This window comes from Medicago sativa, chromosome 5, assembly GCF_051527215.1.
Source record: "Medicago sativa cultivar Bolivia chromosome 5, Bolivia_mono, whole genome shotgun sequence".
Lineage (NCBI taxonomy): Eukaryota > Viridiplantae > Streptophyta > Magnoliopsida > Fabales > Fabaceae > Medicago > Medicago sativa.
Genome location: NC_140753.1, coordinates 50,116,348 through 50,133,866, shown reverse-complemented (window position 1 = coordinate 50,133,866; position 17,519 = coordinate 50,116,348). Strand labels below are relative to the sequence as shown.

At 30.6% G+C, this 17,519-nt stretch overlaps 2 protein-coding genes across 2 annotated transcripts; one reads left to right on the top strand and one right to left on the bottom strand.

Moving 5' to 3' along the window:
• Positions 1 to 717: 717 nt before the first annotated feature.
• On the top strand, positions 718 to 4,225 carry LOC146922722 (7-deoxyloganetin glucosyltransferase-like). Its single transcript, XM_085715519.1, has 2 exons — positions 718 to 1,299; positions 3,003 to 4,225. The coding sequence occupies exons 1-2, from the start codon at positions 783 to 785 to the stop codon at positions 3,935 to 3,937; spliced, it is 1,452 nt and encodes a 483-aa protein (XP_085571645.1). The 5' UTR covers positions 718 to 782; the 3' UTR covers positions 3,938 to 4,225.
• Positions 4,226 to 15,729: 11,504 nt separating this feature from the next.
• Positions 15,730 to 17,144, bottom strand: LOC146922721 (protein TRANSPARENT TESTA 1-like). The gene is made up of 2 exons (XM_085715518.1): positions 16,815 to 17,144; positions 15,730 to 16,311 (listed from the first exon to the last, which is right to left on the bottom strand). The coding sequence occupies exons 1-2, from the start codon at positions 17,106 to 17,108 to the stop codon at positions 15,922 to 15,924; spliced, it is 684 nt and encodes a 227-aa protein (XP_085571644.1). The 5' UTR covers positions 17,109 to 17,144; the 3' UTR covers positions 15,730 to 15,921.
• Between the last annotated feature and the right edge of the window lie 375 nt (positions 17,145 to 17,519).

Genomic DNA, 17,519 nt, shown 5'->3' with positions numbered 1-17,519 from the left:
TTATACCTTTAAACAAAATTTCCAATAATAGTGTTTATTGTTTTTGTTAAGTGTATAATAATGTTTATTGTTGGTATCATTAAAAAATAAAAAAAAATCCTTTTTAACGTGGCTAATCTCATTAGTGCAATAAAAAGACGTGACAAACGGATACAAAGTGCTTGCTTAAACACTAGTATATATATAGTTAAAATTATAGAAACATCAACATGGACTCGAACTCATAGATAAATCAATTTACCTTCGTCCCATTAGAATTGTATTTTATCTTTATTTCTCTCATAGTTTTTATATATGATAATTTACATACATTTTAAAATGTAGTAGAATTGTATTTTATCTTTATTTCTCTCATATATCTTCAAAAAAAAAAATCTCTCATCGTTTTTATATGTGATAATTTACATATATTTCAAAAGTACATTTAAAAATCAAAGACACCGTATTTGATATTATAAGAGTCTCCACGAATATTATGTGATGAAATATCATTGGACAATATGTAATATTATTTTATATTACCTATCAATTAAACTCATAAAGAATTAATAAAAATATAATATTCATCTTGACCAAAAAAAAAAAATATAATATTCATTCCCCTAAAAAAAATATGATATTTATTATTAACTTATGATTACAACCACGTGTGGAAGAAAAAATCTATCAACCACCACTCTCTCATATCATCTATAAAATAAAGTTGTAGTGGGAAAGATAAAACTCACACCACCAAGCAACTCCTTGGTATATCATTACATTGTAAAGAACTAAAACACAATATGGGTTCTTTAGGGAAAAAAGAGAACAAGCCTCATGTTGTGTGTGTTCCATTTCCAGCACAAGGTCACATAAACCCAATGCTTAAACTAGCAAAACTTCTTCATTTCAAAAGTAATTTTCATGTCACCTTTGTTAACACTGAATACAATCACAAACGTCTTCTTAAAGCTAGAGGCCCTAATTCTCTAGATGGTCTACCCTCTTTTCGTTTTGAAACCATTCCTGATGGTCTACCTGAGTCCGATGTGGATGCAACACAGGATATTCCTTCCTTGTGTGAGTCCACTAGTAAAACTTGCCTTCCTCACTTTAAAAAACTTATATCAAAACTTAATAATGCTATAGACACCCCTCCTGTTACTTGTATTATTGGTGATGGTGTTATGAGTTTTACTATAGATGCTGCTGAAGAACTTAATATACCTGCTGTGCTTTTTTGGACCACTAGTGCTTGTGGCTTCATGTGTTACATGCAGTTTCGTCAGTTAATTGAAAAGGGCTTAACACCACTCAAAGGTACATAAAATTTATCTATATTCTTATACCATATAAGGCAAACCGCCTAATATAGACTTTCCATAATAGGATTATTTTTTGCTTGCATATTGCAACTTTGTCGGTCTCATATTGACTATCACATTAGTAAAAGAAAAATGTTTCCAAAATAAATATCATTTTATGTTTTTAATATAATATATTATGATTTATTGTACTTCAATTCTATCCTCAAATTAATTAATATGTAAAAAAACCTAAATTAATGTAACTTATATCACTCACGAATTCATCATACTCCACTATATAATTGTCATAGTGGTAATTAGCACCCAATAATTAGTATGATAATTCTGTAAAATTGTTTTGCATTGTGTGGAACTATTTAAAGTAATACTAAGGGGATGTATTGGATTGAGATTTTAAAAGACTCTTTTGGAAAAAAGAATAATTTTAAAAGACTTTGTGTGATTATATTGATTTTGATGGATTTTAAAAGACTTTATTCAAAGGACTTTTTACAATCAAGATTTTTAAATCAGGATTTTAATGGATTTATAACAAACTTTTAAGATTTCAAAGGATTTATGAGATTTTAAGATAGAAATTCTTAAGAAAAATCCAATATTACAAGAGTGAATGAGAACAATTATCAAATTGTAAGATGGTTAACAACAAAATAACATAACGTTGCTTTCCTTGTTAATGTATGGTAAAATAATAACAACAAAAAATATTTGCTAAAAAAAATCCAAATAATCATAATAAATTAGAAAAACAAATTGACTTGAAAAAACTTCACACATGAATCTGTAATATTAATAGTGAAATGAAATACAAAAATAATAAGAAGAGGCTATGAGTGTGGAAAGAGAAAACAAAAATATAGATGTCTCAAAAAGTCTCAAGGTTTTTTTTGTAAGATTGTTGAATGAGCATGTCATGTGTATTTTTAACTAAAAAGTCTCACAAAATCTATTATACAAAAGAATCAATTAAAATCTATAGACAATTCATAAGCCATGAGAAATCTCAATTGAATACCAACGGATTTTGTTGCCTTGATAAAAAAATCATGATTGTCTTAATTGAATACCATTAAATTTGCTTACATTTTATAAAAGTCTTAATTGAATACCACTAAACTTTTTTATTATAAAAGTCTTTTAAAATCCTTTAAATTCTCAATTCAATACATCCGCTAGATATTAAACAAAAGAGGGGATTGAAAATTAGAAATAGTAGTCTTTTTGATTGCACAAGAGGTACAACTGACAGGACATTTAAGCCGTTCCAGAAGTTAGGTATTGATAAAGATTATGCATTGATAAAGTACAACCGTTTCTGTCTCAATAAAAAAAATTACAATTTTTTCAGTCAAATTAAAAAAGTACAACATTTTCACCACCAAAAAAAAATATATCACCACCGAAAAAAAAAAGCGCAACATTTTTACCCGCAAGTGTTTTTAATCTAAAAAAAAGTACAGCAAGGGTTTATTTTTTTGGTGCAATTCTTTATCTTATTTTATCGTAACGATAGCATTTATAATTTTTTTCTCTACATGTTAATCTTTTAAATTATTTTATTTAACATGTTCCTTTCCCGATAAATTTTGATATGAATTGTAACATTACACATAGTGTTGTATCATAAAGTTATATAAAAAAAAATAGTTGTTCTATCATATTATTTCTAATGGATTTTGTGTGTTTGACATGCAGATTCAAGTTATTTAACAAATGGGTATTTGGAGACTACAATTGATTGGGTACCAGGCATAAAAGAAATCAGACTAAGAGACATCCCAACTTTCATAAGAACCACAGATCCAAATGATATTATGCTTAATTTCGCATTAGGTGAATGTCAAAGAGCTCTAAAAGCTTCTGCAATAATTTTAAACACATTTGATGCATTAGAACACAACGTTTTAGAAGCATTTTCATTCATTAATAATTTACCTCCGGTTTATTCAATTGGTCCAATAAATTTTCTCTTAAAAAATGTGACTGATGAAGAATTGAACTCTATTGGATCCAACCTTTGGAAAGATGAGACAGATTGTTTAGAATGGCTAGCAAGCAAAGAACCTAATAGTGTTGTTTATGTCAATTTTGGAAGTATCACTGTTATGACAAATGACCAATTAGTTGAATTTGCATGGGGTCTTGCTAATAGTAAAAAATCTTTTTTGTGGGTGATAAGACCAGATCTTGTGAGGGGTAAAAATGCTGTTTTACCTCAAGAGTTTTTGGAAGAGACCAAAAATAGAGGTTTATTATCAAGTTGGTGTCCACAAGAGGAAGTTTTGAGTCATTCATCAATTGGAGGGTTTTTGACACATAGTGGTTGGAATTCAACGTTGGAAAGTGTGTGTGGTGGTGTTCCAATGATATGTTGGCCTTTCTTTGCTGAACAACAAACTAATTGTAGATTTTGTTGTAATGAATGGGGGATTGGTTTAGAGATTGAAGATGCTAAGAGGGATAAGATTGAGGGTCTTGTGAGGGAAATGATGGATGGAGAAAAGGGTAAAGAAATGAAAGAGAAAGCTTTGAAGTTGAAAGAATTGGCACATGATTCTGCTTATGGGGCATTTGGATCTTCATTGGTGAATTTGGACAACATGATTCGTCACGTGCTACTATTGTCATAAATTTCCAAAATGTTACTTTCGTAGTGTGTCATAAATTTCCAAAATGTTGCTTTCGTAGTGTGTTGTTATGTTTATGTGTGGGTTCTATTCTATTAATTCTATCGGTATGGATAGGGATACTTCTAGGTGGGAAGGGTCCTTGTTTGCTGTTTCAGTTTAATGCAAATAAACTTTATGATATGTATTGTTGTAATAAGTTTTTTTTTCTTTCTTTTTTTGGTTACATATTGTTGTAATAAGTTGATCACATTAGTGAGATACAATTAATAAAATATCTTATTTATAAAACTTTGTCATTTTTCTTCTAAAAAAAATATTTATCATTTTTCATTTGATGGAAGTTGGGTCTAAAGAAGAGGTTAGACTCTTACAATATATTTGAATTAATATTCGAATCTAGATTGATAAAAATGTTCATATTAGTCTCCAATACACTTTCATGAATGTTGTGGTGTGTCAATTTGATTCTATAATGTCTTATTAATAGTAATAAAATTGTGTAAGATCCTGTGTGAGGGACAGCTGCAAAACTTGAACAAGAAGAACATGAAAATAAACATGATGAAAAGTGCATTAGGTTTGATTCACCTCCACTAGTTTATGACAATCGAATACAAAAGGGTGTACATGCAAACCTCTTTCAAGATACTTTGGAATCCTTGACGTGAATTGCACATTTATAACAAGCATATTATCAATTCAATGGTAGTTTACAAAATAAAATTTTGTCAGTTTCCCTAGTGAACTAGAGAAAAGAAAGAATAATTTAGTATTATTTTCACAGAATTTTGACTCATGAGAATGTGATTGTATTCTACAATTTTCTTCCTTCAAAGTGTCTCTATTTATATAGAAACTTATGTCCTTACGGTGAAGATAAACAATTGTTAGGTATAATTTCTTCTTGAATAGACACAATTGTTTTTTTTTTTTAAGAAATCAAAATGGAATTATATTAACGACGACGTTGGAAAGTCCTCAGTACAAGGTGTACTAGAGGATCCAACCCGACAAGTAAACAGTTACACAGTACATATACAAGAGGGAGGTCAGTCGATACCCAGACAAAGTAAAGGGTTCGACCACCAATTCTGAGAACCGTACAGAAAAGTGGTTTTATTTTAGCTTTTAACCACCACAACGAATGAAATTTAACTTTATCTAAGAGTTGTTCAATAGATGTTTCAGTGTTATTGCACAGTCTATTGTTTCGCTCATTCCACACCAGCCAAATGCAAAGAAGCCATAATAATTGTAAGAACGAACAACGAGTCTTCGAATGACCTGTATAATGAGTAAATTGTTGAAAATGTTCACAAATATTATCAGTATATACTCCAAACACACCAATCCACGATCTGATACGATACCAAAGCGATCCAAAAATCTGAATAGACACAATTGTTACATTTTTTCAATAGTCAAACATTACATTCTTTTATTGAAAGATATCTAGGGAGGAGCTGTTATCTATGTAATTACGGTCTTTGTTGGATATTGTGGCATTCTGGCGGGCGCGTGCGTGTAGGAAGGCCGCTAAAAGACTACGACGACTACAACGGAAGCGAGTCGCTTCTAATCATTATAACCTTTTAAATTTATATTTTGGAAATTCCTCTCACAAATCGGAGGTTTCTAGATGGGAAGAATTATCCTATCCCAATTTGATCCCAGTTTGTTGTTTCGGTTTAATGCATGTAACTTTTTTTGTAGATATTGTTGTGCTTAATAGATATATAGCAATTTTTGTTGTTGTTTCTGCCTAAAATAAAATGACCAAAAAGAAGTTCGAACCTTAACAAATAGAACAAAGTAAAATAGGCAATTTCCAACAACCAAAATCCTGGAAATCCAGCTAACCAATTTCCAAATTTGCTCCATAAATTTACACTATAAATTTTGCCCCATAAATTTCCAAATTTGCCCCATAAATTATATATCAAAATTTGAAGGTGTGAAGAGTTACTTGTGAAATTAAAACAAAGAAAACAAAACAAGAAGGAAAATCACTGAAGAAGGAAAAGGAAAGAAGAAGTGAAAATGTAGCAATGGACATATGTATGGGAGATGGTCTCAGGGTTTCAATCAATTTATAAGTTATGGGTTCAATCAACTTTTACTGTTTTAATCGATTTTCAATTTATGACCGCAAATTTGCACAACTTCCTTTCCATGCAGCACATAAAATTCCACACTGATTGTTGCTATATGCAAATTGTGCCAAATTTCTTTCGCACTGCATAGCAATGTGAGTGTTGTCACAAACATCTCAATTCCAAGCTAAAACTTCCTCTCTACCACTATATATGTCATTTTAGTGCCTCCGTAGTTATTGATGTAGTTTTCTTCATTGTTGTCGACGTTGTCGTTTTTACTTGTCACCACATAACTACATTAGTTGTTACCATGCCACAACGGCGTTGTGGTAATTGTATTCACCATCGTTGTCATCATTGTCTTTGAGTGTTGTTGTCGACTGTCATTACTAGGCATTCCGGTAAGGGAAGAAGAAAGTTTAGTGATAGTGCATGCAAGAGAACAACTGTGCTTAATAGTTTTGCACCTTAGCATCACTTTTTTTGAATATGTCTTTTCTAAACGAGATTCTTCGTCAAATTTGTTTTTTGTAAGAATCGTTAAATCTTTTATTGGTTAGTCAGTTTGATCTTCAAATATGTTTGTCATTAAACTTATTTTTCCTTAAAGAGTCTATCATTAACCTATTAGGTTCATCAAATGGAAAATTCTACGGTGAAGTCATGAAAATGACTTTTTTGGTGAAGTTAACATTATAACATCAAAAATGTAATGAGTAACATCCCACTGTTTGTACAATATCATCAAAAGTTCAGTCCTCATAGTATCATCAATTCATCAGATTAACAAGACTACACTTAATCTAATTTTATCCTACCTTGTTATAAGCGTAACACCCCACAAAGTGTAACACTTAAGACTATCACATAATATCATTAACTCTGTTTGCATGTTAAAGATTCCGACAATAAAATAGTACATGTAAGTCCAAGATGTTTCAAGCATTACTAGATGAATTACTATTGATCATTAATCAGTAATCAACAATTTAAAAATGAATCAAACATTAAAATCAAAATTAACTTTTTCAAAAAAGTCAGTTGTCTGACTACACCATAGAAGCTCCCTCATCAAATTACTAAAAAAAGACGTACATGGTAATATTTTTAAAATTTCAATATATTTAAGGATTGCTCGTAAATTTAGGAATAAAAATCATGATTTCTTAAAATAGATTTCACACACAAAATTAGATTTAGGTTTAATAATGAGCTAATTGATGCCGTCATAGTTGTTTGATTTTTTTTTTTTTTGTCAAATAATTGGACTCACACTTTTAAGTGTCGAAAAATGTAAAATTTGGAGTTCGAACCGGTCTCAACACATTATTGTCCTTATAAATACCAACTAAGATGTACTTGTAAGACTTTTTGTTATAATTTTAATTGTAAAATTATTTAATCATAAATAACATATTTTAAAAAATAAACATAAAAGAATCAACAAAATATTATTAAATATTATTCCACTCTACATAATCAACAAGTAAGTTGTTTATTACAACGTTAATTAGAACTATATGTTTTAGATTAGTTTCTACTTTCTTGATGTTTGAAAAAGAATTTCCAATCTTGTCAAATAACAGGACAAGTTTTCTAATATTAAAACAGAATTTCAAAAACTGCTTCATACTTGTTACTAGGATATATAAAAATTGCTATTAACACCTTCTATTCATCTCTCTTTCCGTTTCACTTTAAATCGACACTGAAGAAAATCGAATCCGTTACCTTAAAGAAAAAACACTCTAAGGTCTCAAGCTAACACAAACCATACCTCTCCCTGTCCCACTTTAACTTGATGAGATTCACATTCATATATTTTATTCAATGAAATATTTGTGTTAGATTGAGTGTTAGATCATTATTCTTGTTATAGTGTTCAAGGTATTCTTTTAAGTGAGTCAATTCCTATGAATAAAAGTATTTTACTTAAGTAGACTTACATTCATGATCAATATCCATTGCATTTCCCTTCCCACATATGATAACATGTGATGTAGAGGTTGTATAGTCGTTTCTATATGTGAAGTATTTGTTACAAACCTATTAAAAGTGATGATCATGTATTCCTTCCGGGCCCGGTCTTGGGGTTGCACAAGCAGCTCAACTAAGCCGGACCTTCAAAAGCTATCTCACTCAAAAAAAAAAAAAAAAAAATTAAGTCTAATACCCACACCCCATGTAAATAAAAAAATTATGTTACTTTTTTTCTTTCTTCGGTACACGTTTGAGTTTTTCTAGACTCTAGTTCTCCTTTCTAGACATAAATATGATGCTATCAAACCACCTCCACTTTATATTATCACTTAATCAGTCAATTTGGAAAGCTATTTCATTAACAGAATCACAACAATAATTTCTTTTTCGCATAAACCATTCATTTGCCCTTTCCCACAACGAAAGAGTGGAAAATCCAAACGACACTGTTAGGTAAATTTCACCTCTCTTTCACTTTATTTTTTTTTTTGTTTCATGTTTAGAAGTTCTTCTGATTCTAATTTTTTGATGAAGTTTAGCTACACAAAAAAGTTGCATTTTTATTTTACTGTGGGTCTATTCTAAAAAGAGAGTTAAGCCTCCTATTTCATAGGAACGGCCCTGATTCCTTCACTAATTATTGCACGTAAATATATAACCTTAATTTGGTCTTTGATTAGTGCCATTTTAAACAAAACTTGAGTTGCTTTTAGCCCCACCTGCTACAACCTTACACACCTATATTTCATGTTTAACCACGCCTTCACTCGCCTCTCCCAAAGAACGTGCACATCGTCTGTTCCTATGCTCATAAATGAGCACGTATAGAACGATTGTCCTCAACTAGCATGACCCAAACATTTAATGAAACTACATCACATCGTTCCCATCGGTGACGAACCAAATTATTCTCCAAATTCTTTACCCTCAAATGAGGTTGTGGAAAAGGCGTGTTAACTGCTTGAAAATTTCCCATCTAGAACGTTATGTGATAGCTAGGGAATCTCGAAGGTGTAAAGGAAAAGATGAACCACACAAGAAAATCAAATTTGAAGGCGTGACACAATCACCCCAAAGTGAAACCCTAGCTAAGTAAAGGTTGTCATTATTTAAAACACTGATACTCCCGCGAGAAGAAAAATGGTAGTGAATCACTCATTACGGCCATGATAAAACACCGATATGACCGTGGAACTCCGTTGAGTGTGACAAACCTTTAGGTGGGCAAAAAACAAAACGCCGTTCAATAGAAAAAGTGGATTAGAATGAGAGATGATAATAAGTCAGTCGTGTCCCTTATTCCTTCTATCCCTTATTTTCGTTGTGTCGTGTTATAAAGTTGTCACTGTTATATGACAACTTTTTAATTTTGCGTCAAAAGAAAAACATATGCGTAACAAAAATATTTTCCCGACATACAGTATTATGCTAGCCTTTAGGAACTGACCAAGTCTCCATCTTGCTACTGGGATGGCTGAGAATTGACCCAAATAAGTCCCAAGATATATGACTACAAAGCGTGGTCTAAGTAACTTTCAATTTTTTACTCATCTGCATTTAATAGACAAGCATTTTCCAAATCAAACATAGTAATATGTATATATTGAGCTGGTTGGGTCCATACTAAATTCAGACTATTTAAGAGAAAAGAAAAATAAAAGAAGGTAAAAAAATACATGGCGTTGGGTGTGTAACTATATCAATTATTTTACATTGACAACTAATAATAATTTATGAGCTCTCATAATTTATTATCTTACAAATAAATTCAAAATACATTTGTATGCGAGATTGGCGTGATGCTAACATGTGCTTCAAGGGCACATGCTAAAGAATTTAAAATAAAAATATTTGTCTTGCATTTAATTTTATTCAGCTTTTTTATGTTAAAATTTTATTTTTTCATTGAAAATTTCTAATTTTAGATTTTTTTAACTTTTGCTTTTAGAGTACAGGTTAGCAGAAGAATAGGCTAAGACTCAACAAATATTATAAGCATAATATTTATCAAAATTTATCTAAAATTTGTTGGGTCACCTGAATCACAACGCTTCATATGTTTTTAAGCATAAGACGGGGTGTTAAAAAATTCCACATGATATAACTTGAGAATGTATTTGTAAATAAAACTGAGAAATGGTAAATCCTCACCTATCTATGTATATTCTCATACAGCTAGCAAAGCAGGTGCTTAATTTGTCTAAAAACTCGTACATGGTTTTACTATCAAGAGTGGAAACATGCATGTGTTGATTAATCTGACAGACTCTGAAAGATTACCCAAAATGAAATAACAAATTGTTCATATAAACTAAAAAATATCTAGTCAAGTCTCACTTCATCCCAAGGTTTAGGTTCTGAAATTAATTTGCAACTATATTAGAAATGTCTACCTGTATCCAACTTTATATTATATCTATTTTTAGAAGGATTGTAGTGTGAGAATTTATAACTTCTGACGTAACATAATCTATAGTATAAAAATAAGGAAAATGCTAGATATCAAGAAAGATTCAAGAATGATATGACAGAATAATCACCCTTAGATTTCAATCCCACCACCCCATGATTTCCGCACCACCCCATGATTTCCGGCCAGGCTGAGATTTTATTGGCTAACATTAATTTCAGGACAATTTCTTAATAAAATCTAAGGGTGATTATTCTGCCATGTCATTCTTGAATCTTTCTTGATAAAATCTTTCTTGATATATAACATTGCTCTAAAAATAAAAGAGTCAATATCCAATTATCCTAATTTGATATTAATGTTAAACTTATTAATACACAACTGTTTTTTTAATGAAAATTAAATTAAATCATATCTTAATGATCTAAAATTGTACACTTGGTTATTAAGAAGTCGTTAAAATTGTATGTCCATTTTCATACATACACATGTATACTTGACGTAAATTACTCATAAATATCCAAAATTGCTATTATTCCAAATGGTTGAATGGTAATCTCTCATGCAAGAATCACCACATCTTTAGTAATGCCGAGAAGGAAAAATTACAAGAATTAATAAGTTCCTTTATATATATATTTTGTTTATTTTTCCACAACACACTAACAATTAATTGAGAAAATTAGTTATATATTAAAACAATAACATCAATGTACAAAAAAATTACTGAAAAATATTTTACAATCATCTTTATGTTTTAATTTTGTTATACGTCATATAAATATATACTTAATTATAACACCTATCAACAATGACTTCTTTTTGTCAAAAAAAGAAAAGATTTCTTGTCAGACAATGTCAACCTTTGTTTTTTGATAAATCAAAGTTTATGTGAGTAATCTCATGGTGAGAAATCCCAAGACTCAAAAGAGTGTTATCTTAAGATTTAATTATACAGAACAAAACTAACACATGTTTCTGAAGCAGAAATTGAATCCCATTAGAATCAAATCAAATATTATTATACTATACCTCCAATGATCCCTGCCTAATTTCTGTATTGTACCTCTATTTTTGCCATGATAATAACGTGAAATTAAAATACATTTCTTTAAAATAAATTGATAATAACACCACCCGTAATCTTCATTTTATTCCTTCAAAAGTACTAAAAAACAAACAAGAAGCATCATGATAATTGAAACCTTAAACACTTTTGATGCATTAGAACACAACGTTTTAGAAGCATTCTCATCCATTAATAATTTACCTCCAGTCTATTCCATTAGTCCAATTAATATTCTCTTAATAAATGTGACTGATGAAGAATTGAACTATTGGTTCCAACCTTTGGAAAGATGAGACAGATTGTTTAGAATGGCTAGCAAGCAAAGAACCTAATAGTGTTGTTTTTATGTCAATTTTGGAAGTATCACTGTTATGACAAATGACCAACTAGTTGAATTTGCATGGGGACATGCTAATAGTCAAAAAACTTTTTTTGTGGGTAATAAGACCAGATCTTGTGAGTGGTAAAAATGCTGTTTTACCTCAAGAGTTTTGGAAGAGACCAAAAATAGAGGTTTATTATCAAGTTGGTGTCCACAAGAGGAAGTTTTGAGTCATTCAGCAATTGGAGGGTTTTTGACACATAGTGGTTGGAATTGTTCATATTAGGGATGCTTCTAGGTGGGAAGGGTCCTTGTTTTCTGTTTCAGTTTAATGCAAATAAACTTTATGATATGTACTATTGTTGTAATAAATTGATCACATTGGTGAGATACAATTAATTAATAAATTATCTTATTTAATTATAAAACTTTGTCATTTTTCTTCTAAAAAAAAAAAATCTATCATTTTTCACTTTATGAAAGTTGGGTTTGCGTCTAAAGAAGAGGTTAAACCCTCATTCCAAGCTAAAACTTTCTCTCTATCACTATATACGTCGTTTTGGTGCCTCCATATAGTTATTGACATAGTTTTCTTCATTGTCGTCGACATTGTCGTTTTTACTTGTCATTACACAACTACATTAGTTGCTACCATGCCACAACGGCGTTGTGGTCATTGTATTCATCGTCACCGTCATAATGTCTTTGAGTGTTGTTTTAGTTGTCGTCGACTGTCACTACCAGGCAGAGTTGCCGGTAAGGGAAGAAGAAAGTTTAGTGGTGGTGCATGCAGGAGAACAACTGCACATAATGGCCGTGCACCTTAACATCACTCCTTTCGATTATGTCTTTTCTAAACGAGATTCTTTGTCAAATTTTGTTTTTTTAGGAATCGTCAAATTTCTTATTGGTTAGTCAGTTCGATCTTCATATATGTTTGTCATTAAACTTTTTTTCTTAAAGAGTCTTTCATTAACCTATTAAGTTCATCAAATTATTAAAGAGTACACAATATTATTTTTTAAAATTTCAATATATTTAAGGATTGCTCGTAAATTTATGGATAAAAATCATGATTTCTTAAATAAAATTTCACACACACAAAATTAGATTTAGGTGTAAATGAGCTAATTGATGTCGTCATAGTTGTTTGATTTTTTTTTTGCCAAATAGCTGGACTCACACTTTTAAGTGTCGAAAAATGAAAAATTCAGAGTTCGAATCGGTCTCTGCACATTATGTGATAGCTAGGGAATCTCAAAGGTAAATGAGAAGATGAGCCACACAAGAAAATCAAATTTGAAGGCATGACACAACCGCCCAAGTGAAACCCTAACTAAGTATAGGTTGTCATTATTTAAAATGCCGATATTCCCGCAAGAAGAAAAATCACAGCGAATCACCCATTATGGCCATGATAAAACACCGGTACGACTACAAAACTCCTTTATGAGTGTGACAAACCGTTAGGTGGGCAAAAAACAAAACGCCGTTCGCAAGAAAAAATGTATTAGACATTTTTTTCTTATCCCTTCCATCCGTTATTTTCGTGTTGCGCTGTGTTATAAAGTTGTAATTGTTATATTTATTTTAACCATCTCATAATATATGAAAATGAGTTTAACTTAAGTTATTATACATTATAAAATACTGTAAATAATTTCACTAATATGTGTGCAATTTTGTATTAATTCAAATGTGACGACCATAATCCGTAACACATCATCCATTACAAGTTGTCATTGGTTTTCGCTACTTTCTCCCTTACATCGCATTGGAGATTTTTCAAAATCTAGCACTAGCAGCTTCTCATTTAAAAAAAAAAAAAACTGTTTTATAAAAGATTTGTAGAAAAAAGGCACAAATATGGGGTATAATTTGTATGCAAGAGGATCTAGCCCTCATTCTAATTAAGGCTAGACAAAATCATTCATCTAGTTGGACCTGGCAAATGTTGCAAGTTTTCCTAAACTTCATCATGTAACTCTTCTTCATCATTTGTATCCAAGATATGTGAAAATCTAAGTGGATTGAAATCATTAAGTTATTGGTCTTTAAAGATCTAAAAAATATAGGACGGTAGTTAATTAACGTTCAAATCACTTTTAAATCGGTTTACATACATCTACCTAACGATAATTAATTATCGATTGGCAATTTCCTGAAAGTAATCACTACAGGTAGATACCTAAAGAGAAATCAGCAATCACTTGATGCTTATTTGAATTGAATTAATTTGTGAAAAAAATTGGTTCGAAATATAACAAAAATTTTGCGTCAAAAGAAAAACATGCGTAGCAAAAATATTTTCCTGACATACAGTATTATATATGTTAGCCTTTAGGAACCGACCAAGTCTCCATCTTGCTACTGGGATGGCTGGGAATTGACCCAAATAAGTCCCAAGATATATGACTACAGCGTGGTCTAAGTAACTTTCAATTTTTTACTCATCTGCATTTAATAGACAAGCATTTTCCAAATCAAACATAGTAATATGTATATATTGAGCTGGTTGGGTCCATACTAAATTCAGACTATTTAAGGGAAAAGAAAAATAAAAGAAGTTAAAAGGAATACATGACCTTTGGTGTAACTAAATTTATTATTTTATATTGATAACTAATGATAATTTATTATCTTACATTTAAATTCAAAATACATTTATATTCGAGATTGGCGTGATGCTAACATGTGCTAAAGAATTTAAAATAGAAATAATTGTGTCAAAAGTTGTTGATTCAATTTTATTCAACTTTTCGATGTCAAAATTTTGTTTTTTTTTTATGGAAAACTTTTAATTATATATTCTTTAACTTGTGTCTTTAGTGCACAAGTTAGCAAGACCCTTGTATGAATGGCTTATGACTCAACCAAAATTATAAGATTATATATCAAAATTTATCTAAAATTTGTTAAAAATCCCACATGATATGACTCGAGAACGTGTTTGTAAATAAAACTGAGAAATGGTAAAATCCTCACCTATCTATGTATATTCTCATACAGCTAGTGAAGCAGGTGCTTAATTTGTCTAAAAACTCTTGCATGGTTTTACTATCAAAAGTGGAAACGTGCATGTGATGATTAATCTGACAGACTCTGAAAGATTACCCAAAAATGAAATAACAATTTGTTCATATAAACTAAAAATTTAGTCAAGTCTGACTTCATCCAAGGTTTAGGTTCTGAAATTAATTTGCAAACTATATTAGAAATGTCTACCTGTATCCAACTTTATATTATATATATTTTTAGAAGGATTGCAGTATAGTATAAAATAAAAGAGTCAATGTCCAATTATCCTAATTTGATATTAATGTTAAACTTTATAATTACACAACTGTTTTTTTAATGAAAATTAAATTAAATCATATATTAATGATCTAAAATTGTACACTTGGTTATTAAGAAATCGTTAAAATTGTATTGTCCATTTTCATACATACACATGTATACTTGACGTAAATTACTCATAAATATCCAAAATTGCTATTATTCCAAATGGTTGAAAGGTAATCTCTCATGCAAGAATCACCACATCTTTAGTAATGTCGAGAAGGAAAAATTACAAGAATTAATAAGTTCCTTTAATACAACATACTAACAATTAATTGAGAACATTAGTTACATATTAAAACAATAACATAAAAGTACAAAAAAATTACTGAAAAATATTTTACAATCATCTTTATGTTTTAATTTTGTTATACGTCATAGAAATATATACTTAATTACAACACCTATCAACAATGAATTCTTTTTGTCAAAAAAAGAAAAGACTTCTTGTTAGACAATGTCAACCTTTGTTTTTTGATAAATCAAAGTTTGTGTGAGTAATCTCATGGTGAGAAATCCCAAGACTCAAAGAGTGTTATCTTAAGATTTAATTATACAGAACAAAACTAACACATGTTTCTGAAGCAGAAATTGAATCCCATTAGAATCAAATCAAATATTATTGTAGCTTTATTTTTACCATGATAATAACTTGAAATTAAAATACATTTCTTAAAATAAATTGATAATAACACCACTCATAATCGTCCTTTTTTTTCCTTCAATAGTACTAAAAACCAAACAAGAAACATCATGATAATTGAAACCTTAAATCCCACCAGATGAAGAAGAAAAAGGGCTATGACCAAATCCAAATGCTTTGATATGATCCTTAAGTGACCTCTTATGTTTGAAATCTGAACCACAGATACAAAGCCAACGCTTGCCACAGTTTTTCTCATGAGTTCTCCAATCACCTTTCACTGCCAATGGCTTCCCACATTTTCGGCAAGTAAACGTCTTCGAACCATGCTTCCTCTTGTAATGTGTCTGCAGTGTCCTGAAATCCTTCAATGGCTTAGCTCTTGGATGCTCAATGTTGTTCTTACATCCCTTTGAACAACAATAGCATGGTAGGTCTAACAATGGTCGTGGATGGGTTCTTTTTAGCGAGTCTGGTCCTCTTCGATACTGTGAACCATGCCCCCACATATGCATCTATCACCAAATTGAAAATATAATCAGGGTTTCAAAAAAAATCCTAAGATCAGAAATCTAGGTTTTGACATAAAAGTTTTTAATTTATTTGCGACTACCAAGGTTTAAAATATTGATTGCCATAAGGGTCGTGGTAGGATCACGATCCTTGATATTATAGAGAATCACTGTCAAATCTGACCGATGAAACCTCGATTGCGTTCGTGTTGCAAATTCAACAATTTCACAAACTGTTATGTCCTAAAACCCTAGGAACTTCAATTAAAGTTTCATTGACCAGATTTGACAAGGATTGTATGAAAAAATCAATACAATATGATAATCTCATGAGATGTGATGAAAAAGAGAATATAAATAATTTATGAGCATTTACCTTTTTTTTATTGGAGAGATTATGAGCATTTAGCTAAAAGCTTATTATATTTTTATGTTGATTAATTTGTTGATATGTGACAATAAAGTATTATGCTATTGAGTTGTAAAAAATAAGAAAATTACTACACCTGAAGGTTGTTGTAACGATTGAAAGTTTTGAGGCAGACTGGGCAAGAGAAATGACTGAATCCAATGAGAATCTGTTCCTGAGTTGGTATCCAGTAATTGTTAGGAACTTGATTTGGTACATTTACAAATCCATTTTGATTTGGTGATTCACTTGAATTGTTAGGAAGGCCTATTTGTAAGGCCACTGTGACATCCTCAGCTTGATTGAAACATGATTTATGACTTTCATTTTGTGGAGTTGAACCTAGGAAGCTACTTAGCAAAGGTAGAGGTTGTAGATCGTTTTGATCCATATCAAGGTATAGAGAAGAAAAAAGATAATTTGCAAGTGAATGAGGCAGGGTATAATAGCTACATAATATAGACTCCTATTTATAATATCCAAGGGATCCCACATCCATTGCATTTCCTTTAAAATTATTTTTAAGAAATTAATTTTATTTCGGTGTTAAACTTTTTACATTGTCAAGTGGATGAAATTAAGTGGTTAATGTGTTTTAATTAAGGATCAATTGCTCGGCCCGTCGGAAACAATATTTGGTCAAATTTTAGTTACCTCTCGATTAAACTTTAGGATTACTAGGTGCCTTTTCTCTAAGAATTAGATGGTTTATACCCAGTGGCGGAGCTAGAAAAAAAAGCTAGGGTGAGCCATTAAAATTAACCGTTGAAAAATTGTTTAAAGCCTCGCAAAATAGACCTAT

Excerpts from the sequence above, each read along its gene's own strand:
- LOC146922722 (XM_085715519.1), top strand. The coding sequence starts at position 783 with ATGGGTTCTTTAGGGAAAAAAGAGAACAAGCCTCATGTTGTGTGTGTT. Across the intron at positions 1,300-3,002 it reads GGGCTTAACACCACTCAAAG|ATTCAAGTTATTTAACAAAT; the intron begins GTACATAAAATT and ends TTTGACATGCAG.
- LOC146922721 (XM_085715518.1), bottom strand. The coding sequence starts at position 17,108 with ATGGATCAAAACGATCTACAACCTCTACCTTTGCTAAGTAGCTTCCTA. Across the intron at positions 16,312-16,814 it reads ATCGTTACAACAACCTTCAG|ATGCATATGTGGGGGCATGG; the intron begins GTGTAGTAATTT and ends ATTTGGTGATAG.